This window comes from Micropterus dolomieu, linkage group LG22 (assembly GCF_021292245.1).
Source record: "Micropterus dolomieu isolate WLL.071019.BEF.003 ecotype Adirondacks linkage group LG22, ASM2129224v1, whole genome shotgun sequence".
Taxonomy (NCBI): domain Eukaryota; kingdom Metazoa; phylum Chordata; class Actinopteri; order Centrarchiformes; family Centrarchidae; genus Micropterus; species Micropterus dolomieu.
In genome coordinates this window covers 9,775,756-9,792,134 of record NC_060171.1, presented here as the reverse complement: position 1 = coordinate 9,792,134, position 16,379 = coordinate 9,775,756, and the positions used below count along the sequence as shown (strand labels likewise).

General features: G+C 39.3%; 1 protein-coding gene across 6 annotated transcripts in view; it reads right to left on the bottom strand.

Moving 5' to 3' along the window:
* peak1 (pseudopodium-enriched atypical kinase 1) overlaps positions 1–16,379 on the bottom strand; it is a 114,319-nt gene that overhangs the window by 4,954 nt on the left and 92,986 nt on the right. For all 6 annotated transcript variants that reach the window (XM_046037322.1, XM_046037321.1, XM_046037324.1 and 3 more), the window contains 2 exons: positions 10,612–10,859; positions 3,817–4,637 (listed from right to left, as the gene is read on the bottom strand). In XM_046037322.1, the coding sequence (XP_045893278.1) occupies positions 3,817–4,637; positions 10,612–10,859 (1,069 nt within the window). The remainder of the gene's footprint in view (positions 1–3,816; positions 4,638–10,611; positions 10,860–16,379) is intronic.

The window sequence follows — 16,379 nt, the reverse complement described above, 5'->3', positions numbered from 1 at the left end:
AATCGCTCCATCCAAGATTGGAAAGGTGTCACAGGAGGGTGTTTCTGAAGCCTTAAACACGTTGTTGGTACTTCATTGGATTTGTTGACAATAAAAAAATAAAAAAAACAATAGGGCCAGCCTTTCTCCTTTAACATGGTTGAAATGTCATTAACTTTTAAAAGTTTGAAAGCTGATATTTGTACTTTTGTACATTTAAATGTTTCTCTGCTAAGCACTGCTGACCAATAAATGTTCATTATTGTCGCAATACGAACTTAGTCTGACCGATATGGGATTTTTAATGATTTTGAAACTTGAGAATTTTAAAATCAGATATTCTGATGTATGGGCCGATATTCTTTTTTTACATAACACAAAGATTATCCCCAACATTTCTTATGTGTAGTTATGACCTCACCAAGATAACATGACATCATGCAGTTTATAAATAAACTTAACATGATGGAGACAGTGAAGTCAACCAGGTGGAGTGAAGATAACCAAGATTTCTCGAGTTGAATATGATCGTTACTGTAAGCGCAATATAACCTTTGCGAGTAAAAAGAAACAATTTCTGGTGCCAGGCATGACTGCGCAACGTACCAGGGTCGGCGGCCATGAGAGTGCCCTTCTTTATCAATACACCTGTTCAACAAGCATAAACATGTCGGGGTTTTCATTCTTTCTAAAATTCCCTCAGTATTTTTATGTCAGGAATACGATTTATTTTATTGACATTTTAGATTTGTGTCCAGTGAGATATTTTTAGTTTATATAGTGGCTTTGCTGTTGTAAACTTTACTGTAGCTGCTCTAGAAACAACATTTAGTTACATTTACATTTTTTTGTTCATTTCATTAAGCACTTGACTGTAATTTCTATACACCTTCCACTGTTGTATGTTGTTGTGGTATTTAGAGACTGATACTTTTAAACCAACAGCAACCTTCTGCCACCTCAGGAACAAAATACACCATTTTAGCAGAGACTGCACAGCAGAACTCTAAGTTCAAAGATATTTTCTGTTTGAAAACTCTGTCCCGCTCTGTTTCTGTAGAAAATTGCAGCTCATGGTGTTAATGATATTAGAGCAAAGAGAAGCAGATAGCAGACTCCAGGCTGTCACAGACAGCACAGACAACGCGTCTCTGTCTCCTAAAACACAGTGACAGCCTCTACAGCACTTTGATCAGTGCAGAGAAGAGAAGCCAAGTCAAGGATAGGATCTCTGCACACGCCACATCATTCACTAAAATACCATCAAAGCAAAAGAAGTCACAACATATTTCTGAGATTTTTTCATATTAATGGTATGAGTTTATTAGTAATTATCTTACAGGGAGTCTGTTTTACTGTAAGATTTGCTGACACCACTAACAGTAGCAAACACGTCAATAACATGAGTGAAACTGATGTTTAGATTCTGAGAAAGAATCTGTGACGACTAACAAAATTAATTTATTGATTACATGATCTAAATGATCTTTGTTGGGAGTTGCACATACGTTGCACATTTTCACTTTGCAAACCTATTACATGCACAAAATAGGTATAACTCAATAAAGGAGAGGGAAAAAGCAGAATATGACCTCCTTAAATATCAAATTGAATATTGTCTAATACAAACCTGGTAAGAAAATGAAATTGTGCAAAATAAAGTAATGGATTCCTGCACAATGTCAGTACAAAGTACACTGTAATGTAAGATCTTAGGTCCTAGAACTTTCAGGCTGAATTGTTGTTTATTGGATATATCACAAAATGTTAGCTTACCGTATTTCTCTTATAACAAACAGGACTTGGGCATGGAAATTTGAAATGAAATGTCTACTTTTAAAAATACACTTGTGTATTGTCAATTTCTTAAAAACCCTTGGATTGATAATTTGAATAAATTATGCAGATAATGTAAATTAACCCTCAATCTAGAGTTTATATCCATCTAAAGTATAGTTCTATTTAGCATGATATACTATGAATTATATTCTGACAGTGTAGTTATCTAAACTAATTCACAAGCTTTTGTGCAACTGACATGACAAATGACATTTATTTTCCCAGCATTCCACTGTTATATAAATGATTATATCATCAAGTTAGGATTCTACTAAAGGTCAATATGGAATAATATTGAATCCAGTCTTTCAGTTACATGAACAAGGCTGCAATAAATCTGTGTGTGTCTTCCTTTTATTTTATTACTGCAACTACCTCCATCATTTCACTTTATTACTTCTATTAAAGATGACTTTAACCTTGGCATAATTTATGTAAAGTTTATTAGATTGTGATGTGGGATAAAAAAAACTCTGTACCAGTTAATTCCTTTCTGCGTAACTATTTAGGAATGTGCATGTTCACTGGATGTTTGTTTAGACATGTTGGCTCTGAGACTACAGCTGCCTACTGACCATTCTTTGAGGATATTCGTATTTGTAGAGTTTTCATTGGTCAGATGCCATATCTTGTAAGCAGTATTGCTGGTTTGAACACAAAGCTCCATGTTAACAGGCGGGCAATCAATTTAATTTATTGCTCCCTCTTATTTGCTTAATGCTGACATTTCAGATATACTTTAAAGTTTACCGACTCGCTAGCTAAATTCCTCTGAGAGCCAAAAATTCACACAGACATGCTAGAGGTGGCCTACTAATAATTAGCACCGCATTAAAAATCTCACAGCATGTTAAATCTCATTTGCAGGAGGCTCAACTACACTTACCGGGTTAAGGAAGGCAGGAGCACAACTGGGCCACATTAAAATGGAGATTTGGGGAAAGTTTAATTGGGCCTGTTTGTGTTCTGCTGCTCCTGGTTGCCTCATTTATGGATGAGCATCATTAAAAAACAAGACTTTCTCTTGAGCCCACTGCTAATATGAGGGCAAAGCTTTGAAGTGCTGTGGAGTGCAGAGTTTCATATCCTGTGAATAAGGCAACCTTCATCTATATCTGCTTTGTATTTAGCTTCAGAAATCTTCCGGCAAGCTCTGCCCCAGACCCCCACCTCTCTCTCCCCTCTTTCAGTCACACACACACAGACACACAGACACAGACACACACACAGTACCACAAGCAGACATAACTACTACCCTCACACAATTATATATTAAAAAAAACAGCCAACGCATGCACATACAGGTTTTATTGCACAAGGTCGTGCCCTAAAGGCTCAAAGTTTAAGTGCCAATATTTCAGCACAAACACCTTCGTCCACCTTGGCTAAGGGAGTAGGAGAACAACACAAAAACATAATACAAATGCAAGGACAGCAGCCACCAGACTCCAAATTTGTCTAAAAATCTATCTCAAAGCAGGAAGAATGCAAAGCAGGGATTTAAAATACAAACAAACACACACACACACACCAATGCTGTATCTGTGTGTGAAAACTTTAAATACTCTGACTGGAAAGTGGGACAAACTAGCTCAAGTTATAAGTTTTATGGTCATACAAAGTTTGAGCATTTTAAATTACATGTAATTCAATGCAATGAATGGCATATAGTATTACTAACAAACTGCACTTAATGAAGATGTTATTTGGAACATGTTACAAGAAAAAGAATCAACAGTCTGTCACATCTAGAGATTTCACATGGAATCAGAAGAGTAGGGCTGCAAATAACAATTACTCCCGTTATGGATTCCTCAGCTTTTTATTTCCTTGATTAATGGTTGGACTACGAAATAAATTAAAAGTAAACATGTTAAACTGCTTGTCTAGTAACTTTAAATTAAAACGTGCATCATGTTATGTTTATCAGATTAAATGTGGCAGGAAATGTAAGCATGGGACTGAATATAATTAATCTTGGACTTTCAGACATCTCACCTTGATGGCGTAGTTGACCAGAGGGTCCTTGGAGTAGGAGGCAGTGTAGTACACAGCATCACCTGCCTCACAGCAGGGCTTCCCAGTGGTCAGCCTGAAGTGGGACCAGCTGTCAGTGCCAAATCTCAAGTGATCCTTCTGACCAGCCATGAAACGGTCCTCGCACTTTGCTGCCAGCTTCCGCAGTGTGTCTGTGTGGAGCCCCCGGATTCTTCCCACCACCTCATCCCAGCTGTCTAACCCCCTGTAAAGAGCAGGTCTCTGGGGCTTGGAGCCTCCTCCTCCTGCCGCAGCACCTCGACCTGTTGTCCGACCCTTTCCAGCCAAAGACTCTGTACTCGGGTACGCCCTCCTCTCTCTGCCGGCAGTGGCACTAGGTGCAGCAGATGCAGGTTGAGGAACCAGGGAGGACATGCTGTTCGTCGGGCGACCCTTGTTGGTAGCCGTGGCAGCTGATGGCCTCTCCAGAGAGTCACCGCTCTCGTGGTCGTGAGCTCGATGAGGCTCGGAGCTGAGAGAGGAGCTCTGACTAGCTGTCTCCCAGGTGGAGTCCAAGTCGTAGAGAGGGTTGGCCACACTCAGGTTGGTACCCCCAGGTTTAGCCTCAGCCCGAGGTCTCAGGGCTCCTTGAGCTGACTCTTTGCCTCCCAGGCTGGGTTCAGTACTGGAGCGTGGTACAGCCTTCTTAGGTAGTGGTGGTGGTGTGGCCTTATGGGCGGGCTGGTCAGCAAAGCTGTCCAGGTCGATGGAGGCCAAGGTGTCGTTGGATGCTTTCATGTTCCGTGGCTGTTTTAGTGGGATCATGTTGGCTCTGGATTGACCTGGAGGAAAAGAAAGATAACATGTTTTGCATGAATAACAACCAATGAAATTCAAAGTGCTTACAGCAATGAACCATAAAAAACAGGATAGGGAGCAAAATGCGGTACACATGGCAGTTTCAAATAGCAGGAAAGACAGCTAAAACAAATGTGGACTTCATTACACAAAAAGTAAAATTACATGATTATTTGATGTCATTACATTGCACACAACTGCATTTATGATTGCCAACCCAGGCAGTTTGCATTGGCAGAAATTTATAAAGTACATTTCCAGCATTGTACATACGTGCAATTTGAGGTGCTTGTACTTTCCACACATATATATACACAAACACACACACACACACACACACACACACACATACACACACACACACACACACATATACACACACACACACACACACACACACACACACACACACACACATATATACACACACACACACACACACACACATATACACACACACACACATATACACACATATACACACACACACACATATACACACACACACACACATACACATATACACACACACACACACACACACACACACACATATATACACACAGTACTCACATATGCTACACACAGATCATCAAACATGATCATTATGTAAATTATGTAGCATTTATTTAGATCAAACTACCCAGCAATTTAGATCAAACTACCCAGCAACTACAACATTATAAACTGCTTACATGCAAGCTAATATAATATAATAAGGATGTTATATTATGTAATATGATATGGAGTATTTTTTATTGTTGTATTGATACTTTCACTAAAGAGACTACAGCATATGAATACGTCCCTCTATCCCTGGCCGTCTGGCCTGATCTGTCAGATCATCAAATGAATGCAGGAAGCAAAATATCTCAAATTGGTGATTTCATCTTTCTAAGGATTTTTCTGTGGGAAGAAAATCATTCATAGTAAAAATGTTAGCTGAACCAGGCAAATGTTTCAGGACTTAAAAGATGTAAAGATAAAACAACAGTTTTAGGTAAATCCTAACAGCTGAAAAAGATAAAAAAAATTACACCTGAGACACAAATCATTCCAAACTCTTGTACCACCAGCTTCCCCAGTGCCTTTTGTATGCCCCACATGGAGTTTCTAGCCACCCAATGGCTTGCTGTTTCTCATGGAGACGAGAGGCTGACACGAGGTTGTGTGCTGCAGCACGTGAGGGAACTGGTGGCCCTGAGGAGAATTCAATCCAGAGAGAAGGACAGCTGGGCGCAAGTGGTCCCTCCAACCATCCAACTGCCCAACTCAATCTGCAGTTCTGTTCTGCAGTGAGGCTTAAAGAGGCAGCATGGAGAGCGCATTTATCTGTGGCTTGAAGTGACCTTATTTTTCTGGGATGGTGGCAGGAGGGAATTGGGGGGTTGAGGAGGTTGACTGGACTCCCTCGATGTTCTCTGGTTTGAGGACCACGGAGGCAGAAGGGTTAGAGACACATGTCTGATAAGATGAAAATAACAAAGGAGTCATGCGGCTTGCATGATTGGAAGGAAACAGCCTGGTAGTTTTAACTAAGTGGGTGGACAAGGTCACAGACAACCCTATAGCACAGTTTTCAGCTCACCGGGGAACCTCCCAATTTCCTGGTAGATCACGATGAGAGGCTGCTGAGTTTAAGATGATGTCTTTCAAAGGCACTTCTTTTGCCAAATGACTTTCCCCTATCCTCACGGTAAAGGAATCTGCTAGAGCATAGTGTTTCTCTCTTCCCAGTACAACTTCTACTGACTTGAAATTCTTGTTAAACGGTGTGAGTAACTCCTCACGTGTGTCACGCTACCATCATCTTAAGAAAGCAGGAAAAGCCTTAAAGAAAGAGCAGTCAGGATGAAGTAAATGAGTCTTAGTAATCCTTGCTGGAACGGGTGTATTAAATGTGTTCCTTCACCAATCTGCAGTAATCCATCCAAGAAGAAAACAACCGTCTCCCTCGTCCTGTCGTAGGGATCTTCTATTGCAGCAATGTGGCTGTGACTTACATAACACTAACTCAGTCTGTGACAGACATTTCCAAATAAAGAATACTTTTTATAATTATATACACAAAAATAAATGTGGTGATAAAACAACTTGCATTAAGGGATGAAAACCCCCCACATGGCTTACATGAACATATCACCTTAAAACAAACTGCATAATGAAATTAGGGTTGCAACTGATTGTCGTTTACAACATTGATTATTTTTCGATTGATCTGTTGATCATTTAGTCCAGATCAAAATACAGTGAAAAGTAGTAAGTTGACATCTTGAAATGTATTCGTGGAGTACTTTTATACAAAATAACAGTCTAATTAAATGGTCTTTTAACATAATTACAAAGGTGCTGGGAAGGAATAGGATCAGGAATAGAAATGTAACTAAAATATTATCTGTGCCTAGTAACACTGTGACAGATGCAAAAAAGGTAAAAGTAAGACCCCTAAAAAAGTTTTGGAAAAGTGGTAATTGAAAAAAGACAGTAAATTGAAAGTGATTACAGTAAGTACAAAGTCCCTTTCTTATATTTTAGAACTCACAGCTGTTAAGCTAAACATCTTTTGTCTTGTGTCCATCTCCAGGAGATAAAATAGTGGAGAGTCCCAGTCCCTCCAAAATATGTTCAGTATACAAAAGCTAATGGCATTCTTCTCCTCTCCAAACACAGAACCTCCTGTGTATGAAACATCTATTTTGCTAGCAGGGTTGGATTAATGATTTCCTTTCTATTTTAATAGATTTAGAATAGAAATTGAAACAAAAATGGTAGAAAATAATTGACTGCTTATTCATTTCCTCAGAGACTGGAGATGATGACACAATTTTCATATTTAAATTTAAATGTTTTGTTTTGAACCTTAATTTATATAATATACATAAAACGCTATTGAAAATGCAATAGTAAGGCATTCCATTCACAGTATTAGTGACCAGTATTCTCCAACATCTGTTCGCAAGAAGATGAAGGAACTTGTTGCCGCAGCAAAATGATTACTGTATAGCCATCGTGCTGCAATAAAACTAACTCTGACACCATTACAAGAGGAGGAAATGGAGGAGGGTGGGTAGAATAAAAAAGGAGCAGAGGGGAGGAATGAAGCGAGAGCAGTGTGGTGGTAAAAATGAGCAAAGTAACGGAAAGAGAAACGTTTGACAGGTGATGAAAGAGACGAATACTAAGATAAGGAGGAAAAACAAGCCTACCTCAATTCCGCAAAGTTTTTAGGTAAACGTGGTACAGCAGCTGCGCAGGGAGGCAGAGTGAAACCCTTTTCTCTGCTTCCATCCCTGACAGTCTGTACAGACCTGCTGGTGCCAACAGGCAGGCTCAACGCTCCCACCAGTACTGGAGACTTCTCACTGAGTGAGGCAGCGAGTGCTCTGCCTCCCACTGCCTGATGCGCCGATTAATACTATTTAGCCAATGAGAGAGACACTTGTGTTTCATAAGTAAATGTGACTCTCCACCAAAATGTGTGAACAGAGGGAGAGAGAGAGAGAGAGAGAGAGAGAGAGAGAGAGAGAGAGAGGAGGCATATCAGTTTTATTTCTGAATTTCTGGCGAGTGAAATCGACAAGACAGAAGTGGAAACTTCCTTCAAACAGACATCTCACTCACAGCGGCTGTATATTAATCTTGAAGGCCACACACACCCTCCCAAACAAAAATGACGTACTGTACAATGCTTGAAGGCAGACAAACACAGAAACACACACTTCTGCCTTGTTTCTCATTAGCAGCACACATAAGAGTAAAATTAAGCTGCAGGCAGCTCATCATTTGTCATCCAGGGAGCTTTTAACACATTCACAATGTATCTATCTACAGAACCTGTGTGTATTCTCGGCTTCACAAATACACACGGTGACTGAACATACCCTCGTTAAAAAAAAAGCCTTATTAGAGCAACAATGACACACAAACAAAAACAAACACTGTCTCTGATGAATCCTTAAACAAGAAAGTAAGACCCGCACACACCTTTTAAAACTCACACACTCATCCAAGCAAACGTGTGAACACACAGTGGTGTGCGTCTGCTCCACAAACCCACACTCTCCACCCTACCACTTTGTGTATCTGTTTCTCTCACACACCACTAGATCACAGCGAAATCCTTTCCCACACAGAGAAAGCTTCATATTTTAAGTGCCCAGCTATGTTTGACAGCTGTGCCTACCTCTCTCTATCTCCTCTTGTTGCTGCAAAAGCCTGGCCTCAATGTGCGTTGTCGTTCCACCACCAGCAAACCTGTAATACTGAGCTGCTGACGAAGTCTAATGATGAAATATCCACAGAGAGTAGTGACAAACATGCTCCAAAATGGGGACTGTAACAGAGGAACTGGTGGTATTAGAGGAATGTAATGTTACAGTCTACAGAAGTATTATACAGTAAAGCAGAGAGGGGGTATTTGTCATTTAATATTGATATATTGTCTTTTGTTTCTAAGGCTATATCTCTGAAGGAATAAAGTTTTGTCTCTCTTTCATTTAGGATTTTTTGCTTTAAAAAAAATGTATTCATGTCCATGTAGAATAAAAGAAAAATGTAGAATGAGACAGCAGTGGCCAGGTAAATCTAGTCTTTTTAGAGTAGATGCACATGCAAAGGATTTATAGACATGCTTGTGCCTTTTGATGATTTCTACACCATTCTTTAAAATAAACGAGACAAAAGGCTCCAAGTGAATAATTCAGGCTGTGGGGATGCCAGACCTTTATGCCATTTAACAAACTGGACTTAAAACACTGCAGTGCCAGACCAGGCAATTAGGAATATTTAGAGAACTAAGACAATATAATAATTAGTCTCAGTTTCTAATATAAGGATAACAGCTTTTATGAAGCTTTTAAAGCTTTTATTTATAATAGCAGTACTGCAGCCATTCACATGGTACATGTTCTTATAATGTCCTTATTAGTGTAGCCCTACTCCAATCTCATCATTCATATAAAATATGGTTTTCAGATACACCAAAAAAAGAAAGAGACCAAGGTAAAGACACAGAGAACAATACAAAGAATAGGATTTAGATGAAAACAGGAGGGTAATCTGTTGATTTATGTGAGTGAGTGATCTACTCTCTGTACGTCTCTGCATGTCAAATAAATATGCTAAAACAAATGACTCCGATGAGAATTAGTCCCAGCCCAAAAGGACAGAAAGAAAAGAAAAGAACAACTAACATCGGGACAAAGATATCCATTTTAAATAACATATTTCAAGTTATTCTAGATTCCAAGGTGCAGGCTGTGGGTAACAAGATGTGTCAAAAATGTTGAGCTCCAGCTGTTTTATCACGGAATAAATTATGACTTGTCACATGTGGAGGTGTACTGACGCTGAAAAAAAGTAAAATCAGCCATTCAGGAGTGAAGTGAAGTACAGACATTGACAGATTTCTGGCAATATCCGTCTACTGACTCCAGATACCCGTTCAACAATGCTAACCAGAACCTTTACACAGTGACATATGATGCTTTTTTCTCTTAAAAATATAATCTGTGTTTTACAATAATACAAAAAAACAGATGCAAATCAGACACCAATTGCAGCCCACACATTGTGAAGTTTGACCATGTATAGCTTTTTTTTATTGCTCTGAGCAATTGTGGTGCACAATCAGCAGCTTATTTGCATTTTCTCCCCATCTTTCTCTTCAAGAGACCCTTGTTCAAGCATTGAAACATATAATCCAGGTGAAAATCAGTTTGTGGATAAAAGTGGCAGTTCTAGAGTACTGTCATTTCGTGGTGAGACGACTGGCAGAAGGAATATGCTCAATTAGACAATAAAAGCTTGCAGACATTGAGGTACCAACACTTACCTACACGGCACAGTTAGGTATTGTTTTAAGTACAGGTTTCAAGCTTTATGTCAGTCATTTACAGCACTCATATACAGATACAAATTTAAGAAACAAACAAATCACCTTGCATGTATTATTCTTACCCAAGTTGCTGTATGTGGCACTGCATTGGCTGGAGGCGGTAGAGTGGGAGTGATGGGAGTGATTCCCGTCCTCCTCTGGCTCTCCGAGGCTGGTGCTGCCCTCGCTGGCTGATGCCGGTGTGGCAACCTGGTTGGCATGGCCCTCCTCACCCTCCCCAAGCACCAGCCCCAGATTCACTTTGGCAGGCAGGGAGGCGGCACCGGGCAGCTCCCGATCCCTGGCATTGCTGGCACTGGCTGGTACCTGGCTGCAGATGAGAAAGAGGGGCATGGCTTGTTTAGCAATGAAAATGTGGAATACTTACTCCATTAACAGTCTCCCTTTGGTTAGAATCCATGATAATATGTTTCCAACTGTTTATTATTATGTTAAAGGCTTAATTCTCCATGAAACTATCTGCAAAACAAGTCAGAACAGAACAGGGAGATAATAGCGAGCTCTTTTGAGGAGTGTTTATAGATGATAAATGAGCTGATATTGATAAAGGCTTCAATCTAACATCTTTCATTTTGTCTATGACTTAAAACTGTATCCAACATCACAGGATATGAGCAAACCATATTCAACAATGTTTTTATCTGGTCAGTTTTTATCTCTTAAATCACTGTCTGCATCATTTAATCAGCTCACTTCTTTCTTCTTCTCAGCGAGTGATGAATTGGAGCCACCACAGCTCTAAGTGGGGGGCTTTTGAAGCCTGATGTGTTTCATATGCAACTACACATGCATTGCCTAAGGGAAGGTGGGAAAAAAAGGCAAAGTGGGTCACAATGGTGTGTGATAATTTGTTTTGAAGATCATTCTGTGACAGCAGGTGGTAAAGATTTGAGGTGTTTTATGAATTTCATCTAAATCTGCCACAACAGATTTATTAAAAGGCGAGGTGATAAGGTGACAGACTTAAATGTGATGATTAGCTGTTTTTTTAAATTTTTATAGTAAGATACTTAACAACGCTGTATGAATGTATTGAGGAATTCTGGCTGTCCCGAAGCTAATGACCCATGAACTAGACAGAGTTAAGAAAAAACTAAATTGTAAAGTCCTTGTCTGCTGCCTGACATATTAAGTGCAGCGACATCCATGCAAACTGTCACTAAGAAATTTATGTGCGCATTATGGATTGTGGCATTATGAACCACGATGCCTGTCCTCTTTATGATTTGTTGCGTTTTATGTCTCTGTTCTAATGTTGCTCTTCAGACTGACTTACAGCAGATTAATAGGCTATATAATGTTCCCCATTACAACAGGATGCCAAATACTTCATAATGTAGCCTACTTACAGTGGCCCAGCTCAGTTGTGGACACTAAAAATCTTGGTCATATCTTAAAGTTAGTCATGGTGTTTCATCATTGGAGAGTGGAGATTGCACAATGACTCCAATCACAGTGTGAAAGCCCCGGGGGTGCTATGAAGAGACTTGTCGTATACTGTTGTTTCTGCCAGAGAAGTTATAGAGGCGATCTGCCACATACGTGTCACCTTTTGGAGGTGACAGAACCACAATTGCCCATGGGGCATGTGTGCATCACCATATTATTGCATTGCAAAAAAAATATTTTCTGACATGGTCAGAAATCAGTTTGATTTTAAAGCTACCCATGTAGTGGTAGCACTAGTATTGCTATGGAGCAGTTTTTTATGGTGTGCATCCTTTTGGTCTCATGCACGAACACTTGCACATTGGTGATGGGAATATACATTCCTACCAATGGTTTCACACCATTCACACCATTCACACCACCACAACGCTCGCCTGCATACTCTTGGATCTGCAGGGTCAGACAGACATCTAGTATAAATTATTGAAAGATGGATGTGTTTATTTTTATGCTGTTTGCTTTCTGAGTGAACATGGTAATCAATTGTTTTGTTTTGTAGGCTATAGGAGTGCTTTTAGGACTTTTGCATTATAGACCTAACATTTCTTACTTTCATTGTTGTAGCTTCAAGTTCAGTCAACTTGTGTGTCTTTTGGATACTTTTGATATGATTAAGGCTTAAATGTAAAAATAATCATTTGAACATTTGAGTATAGACTCTGTATATCTCATTTTATTTTTTAAAAATGTAGGCTTAATTTGTGTCTAGCCTTGTACATTTGTATGTGCTATGATTGTTGTAGGCTATTTCTCTGGAGTTCTTGAGGGTGCACCCACTACCATAGCACACCTTGAAAACTCTGTTCAGAAAGGCTCCTTTAATGGTCAGTCCCAAATACTTGTATTTTGAAATGTGGATAACTTTCTTTCCAGATGAACATAGTGGCCAAATCAATACCTAGCTTGGTACCAGTTACATCAACAAATAGGGCTATTCTATAAAGTTTGCAGTCTGGTGATTTGCATAAACAGGGTGGACTGGGAAGGAGTCAAAATCTTGACCTGAATCATTGGGCCAGTCCAGCCCGGGCTGAGATAGTTTACATGGCTTAGATTTAGCAAAAATACCAACACCATGAGCTGTATACTGGACTAGATGTGGTCCACTACATGCTGGGAAAACCAAGTTTGCTGAGGCAACTTGCACCGCACAGTTTAAACACAACACCTTAATGAAGCACAACAGCAGCTTAAAACATGAAGTATGACAAGACAGATCCACAAATGAAATGGCAATGAACTGGCACTTCCAGTATGTTCATTTGGTAAAGCACCATTCAATGAAAATAAAACAGTAAAGTGTAGTTTCTGTATTAAATATCCAAAGCATTTATCAGTAATACAGTTAAGATGGGAAAAATTCCCATTTTCCTGGAATTTGCGTTGCAGGTCGATTTAAGGTGGGCACCCCTTTCAGTTAGGAGTTACAGTGCTCCTAGTAACAAAAGATAGCCTGGAGCCCTGAATGCGCAGTAATTCACCAGCAAAGACCGAAAAGAATAAGACTACTAGCAAGTAAACATGGACTTAAACAATGCAGGTTTTAAAATACTTTAAAAAACAACAGCAAATGTTTTGTAGGGAGGGAAACGCATTCAGCATATTTGTTTGACCTCAAAGACACAAACAATATATTTGGTGAGTAAAACTAAAAGTAAACATAACTTTAGTTTGTTTACAAGAAAACTCCAAAGGGCACCTTTAAGATGACCCTTAATAAGGGGTCATCTTTATGATAGACTGAAAATGTATCAATGTCCACCACACATATGAACACAGACTGCAATGTCCAATCTTTACAACTAACTGATATACTGTAAATCCATAAGTGACTTTGTTACAGATACAAATTCAAACATTGGTTTCTAAAGAGCTGCTTAGTAACTGACAGCACTGAGTCAAGCTCACAGAGAATGAGAATACCCAAATCTAACAAATCTAAGTAAAATGACAATTTATGCAATATAGAAACAAAAAGTAACATTGAGAATATGTTATGCAGAATGGAAACTCTTATATGACAACTGGTTGAAGCAGAGAGTGTGTGTCAGAGAGCGACTACCTGCACGCAACAAAAAAAAAGGAGCTAAAATGGAGTATTTTGTTCAACAAAGCCTTTCCTTTTAATTAAAGTTAAATACAACATCACAACCTGATTTTTTTTCACAGTCACCTGGATAACAGTTCCTCGCTGCTCTACGTTGAAAACAGCTGGTGTTTCATCAGGAGCCATCTGGGATCAGTCTGCTCCTCTGATCCCAGTAAATAAGATACTCAAAGCAGTTACTGGTTACTGCCCTCTGATCTGATAACAGTTCAGCTGTGGTCTTTCAATTTGACCTGTGTGAGACATTACAGTCACAGGCCACCTGAGTTGTGACCAACCAGGTTGGGTGACATTCTAAACTGCTGTAGATTTTTACCCCCATTGTTATACAGAAAATCCCTGCTAGCTATCTCTTCAGCAAGCGGCTGGCTCTGCCATATGTCATAGATGTCAGATTTTGTTGTGGTGGCATATTGTTTACGTAAAAAAAAGCAAAAAAAGGCAAATGTTCACAGAGCTGGTTTCATAGCCATAGGCGTTGTTGTGGGTGGGGCAGGTTGACAGCAATGTTTGTATTATCTTGTATCAGATGTGTCATTTCCTTTTACTGTAATTGTGATTACACATGTTACTAATGATTTATGTGAAAGAGTACAGCTCAAGAGATGACACAGCTCATAGAGGTCTTTGTCCAACTGAATGCTTGGGGCCTCTAGCACACTTTTTCACACCATGTAGTGCACTAGTAAAATCAGCAACAGTAAGTTATTCAGAGTGTAAAACCCTGCCTTGATTATAGTTCTAAACATTTTTAATGTACATTTGTCTGAATAACAATTTTAGGTACCTGTGTGTGGCGTTAAAAATGTGTGATGCAGCAATTTAAAATTTGCACCTATTTGTTTCTGAACAGTACAAACGGTAAAACAATCTCATCCTTTGTTGCTAGAGAAGTTATGTATCGTGTGTGAACAGAAAAGGTTCCATCTTTTTCTAAGTAAACGTTTTTCAATCTGTTACTGATGTTTATATATACAGATTTTTGTGATCTCCAGAGGATTTTTTGAGTTTCATGTTTAAGCAGAGCAAACTTTAAAAACATTATCTTGTAGCCCTTAGTCATTTTGTGAAATTACTGTTACACTGGCATTTTAAAAAGGATTTAATATAAAAGCAGTGATGTTCTTTGTGAAGAAACAAGTATTATTGCAATATTTTGACCATGATGTGATAGAAAAGTGAACACTGAGAAAACACCAAGCTGCTCGTGTGTCTGTCTCTACCCTGGGGCACAATATAAAATGGAAGATGGAGGCATAAAGACTAAGTATAGCTACAAATGCAACAGCATATGGTACAGTGTGTTATTATAGATTGAAGAAAGTTAAGCATAAAAAAAAATTGCTGGTGGCCTGACTTATACGTTTACTCAGTTTCCTCTTTTATTCTTCCTGGTTGTGTTTATGTGAATATACGTCATTTCATGGTTCTGGTTTTGACTAACTGGACATTCTGCACTGTTTCTTATACAAGGGCACAACTAACATTAATCCTACAGAAAACTAAAGTGTTAATGGGTTACAGTCAGCTTCAGCTTCAACTACCCAGATTTTGAGCACATAATCCTGTCTGAACAAAACCTCTAGTGTGGATACACACCTTGAGAGGCCCTTGACACATGAAATACCTTTATGGCTGCTACACGTTTCAAAGTCAGGACCTGACTTGCTCAGAAAGCATGAAGCTGCCCCAGTGCTTAGTGTTTTTCAGACCTCTGCTGCGAGCAATGAACAATCTCATATTATCTCAAAAACCAATCCTCCCTACTAAGTCAATACAACTTCAAATGGCTTGGGTAGTCACAGGTGTTTACAGAATTGAATGAAAGAAAACTGTTTCAGTTCTTACCCACTGTACTGGCTCACACAGCTTCCCATCTGGAAACTTTGAATACAAGGCAAAGCTGAACTCACATTCTAGCTAGAGCAGTGACTGCAGGTTGGCCAGTTGCGAAGAATCCAAAAGTATTTCCTGCAGATATTCATTCCTTGTCTTCCTCTTTGAATGTTCTTACCTGTCTAAGGTAATGTGCGTTTTCCAGCGCTGAAAAACACGCCCACTGCCAATAAACCTGCAGGGTTAACCCCTCATCTGCCAATCAAAACAAAAGGTCTGTAGAACGACCTGTGTGATCGGTTCAGAACATTTAATCACTGACTTACTGGTCTGTTTAAAATCAAAATAACAATTAGTTAACAACAATCATATTAGCTATTTCAGTACACTTCCTATACCGTGAGCTTCTGTAACTGAAGCAGTGTGAGGCATTTACTT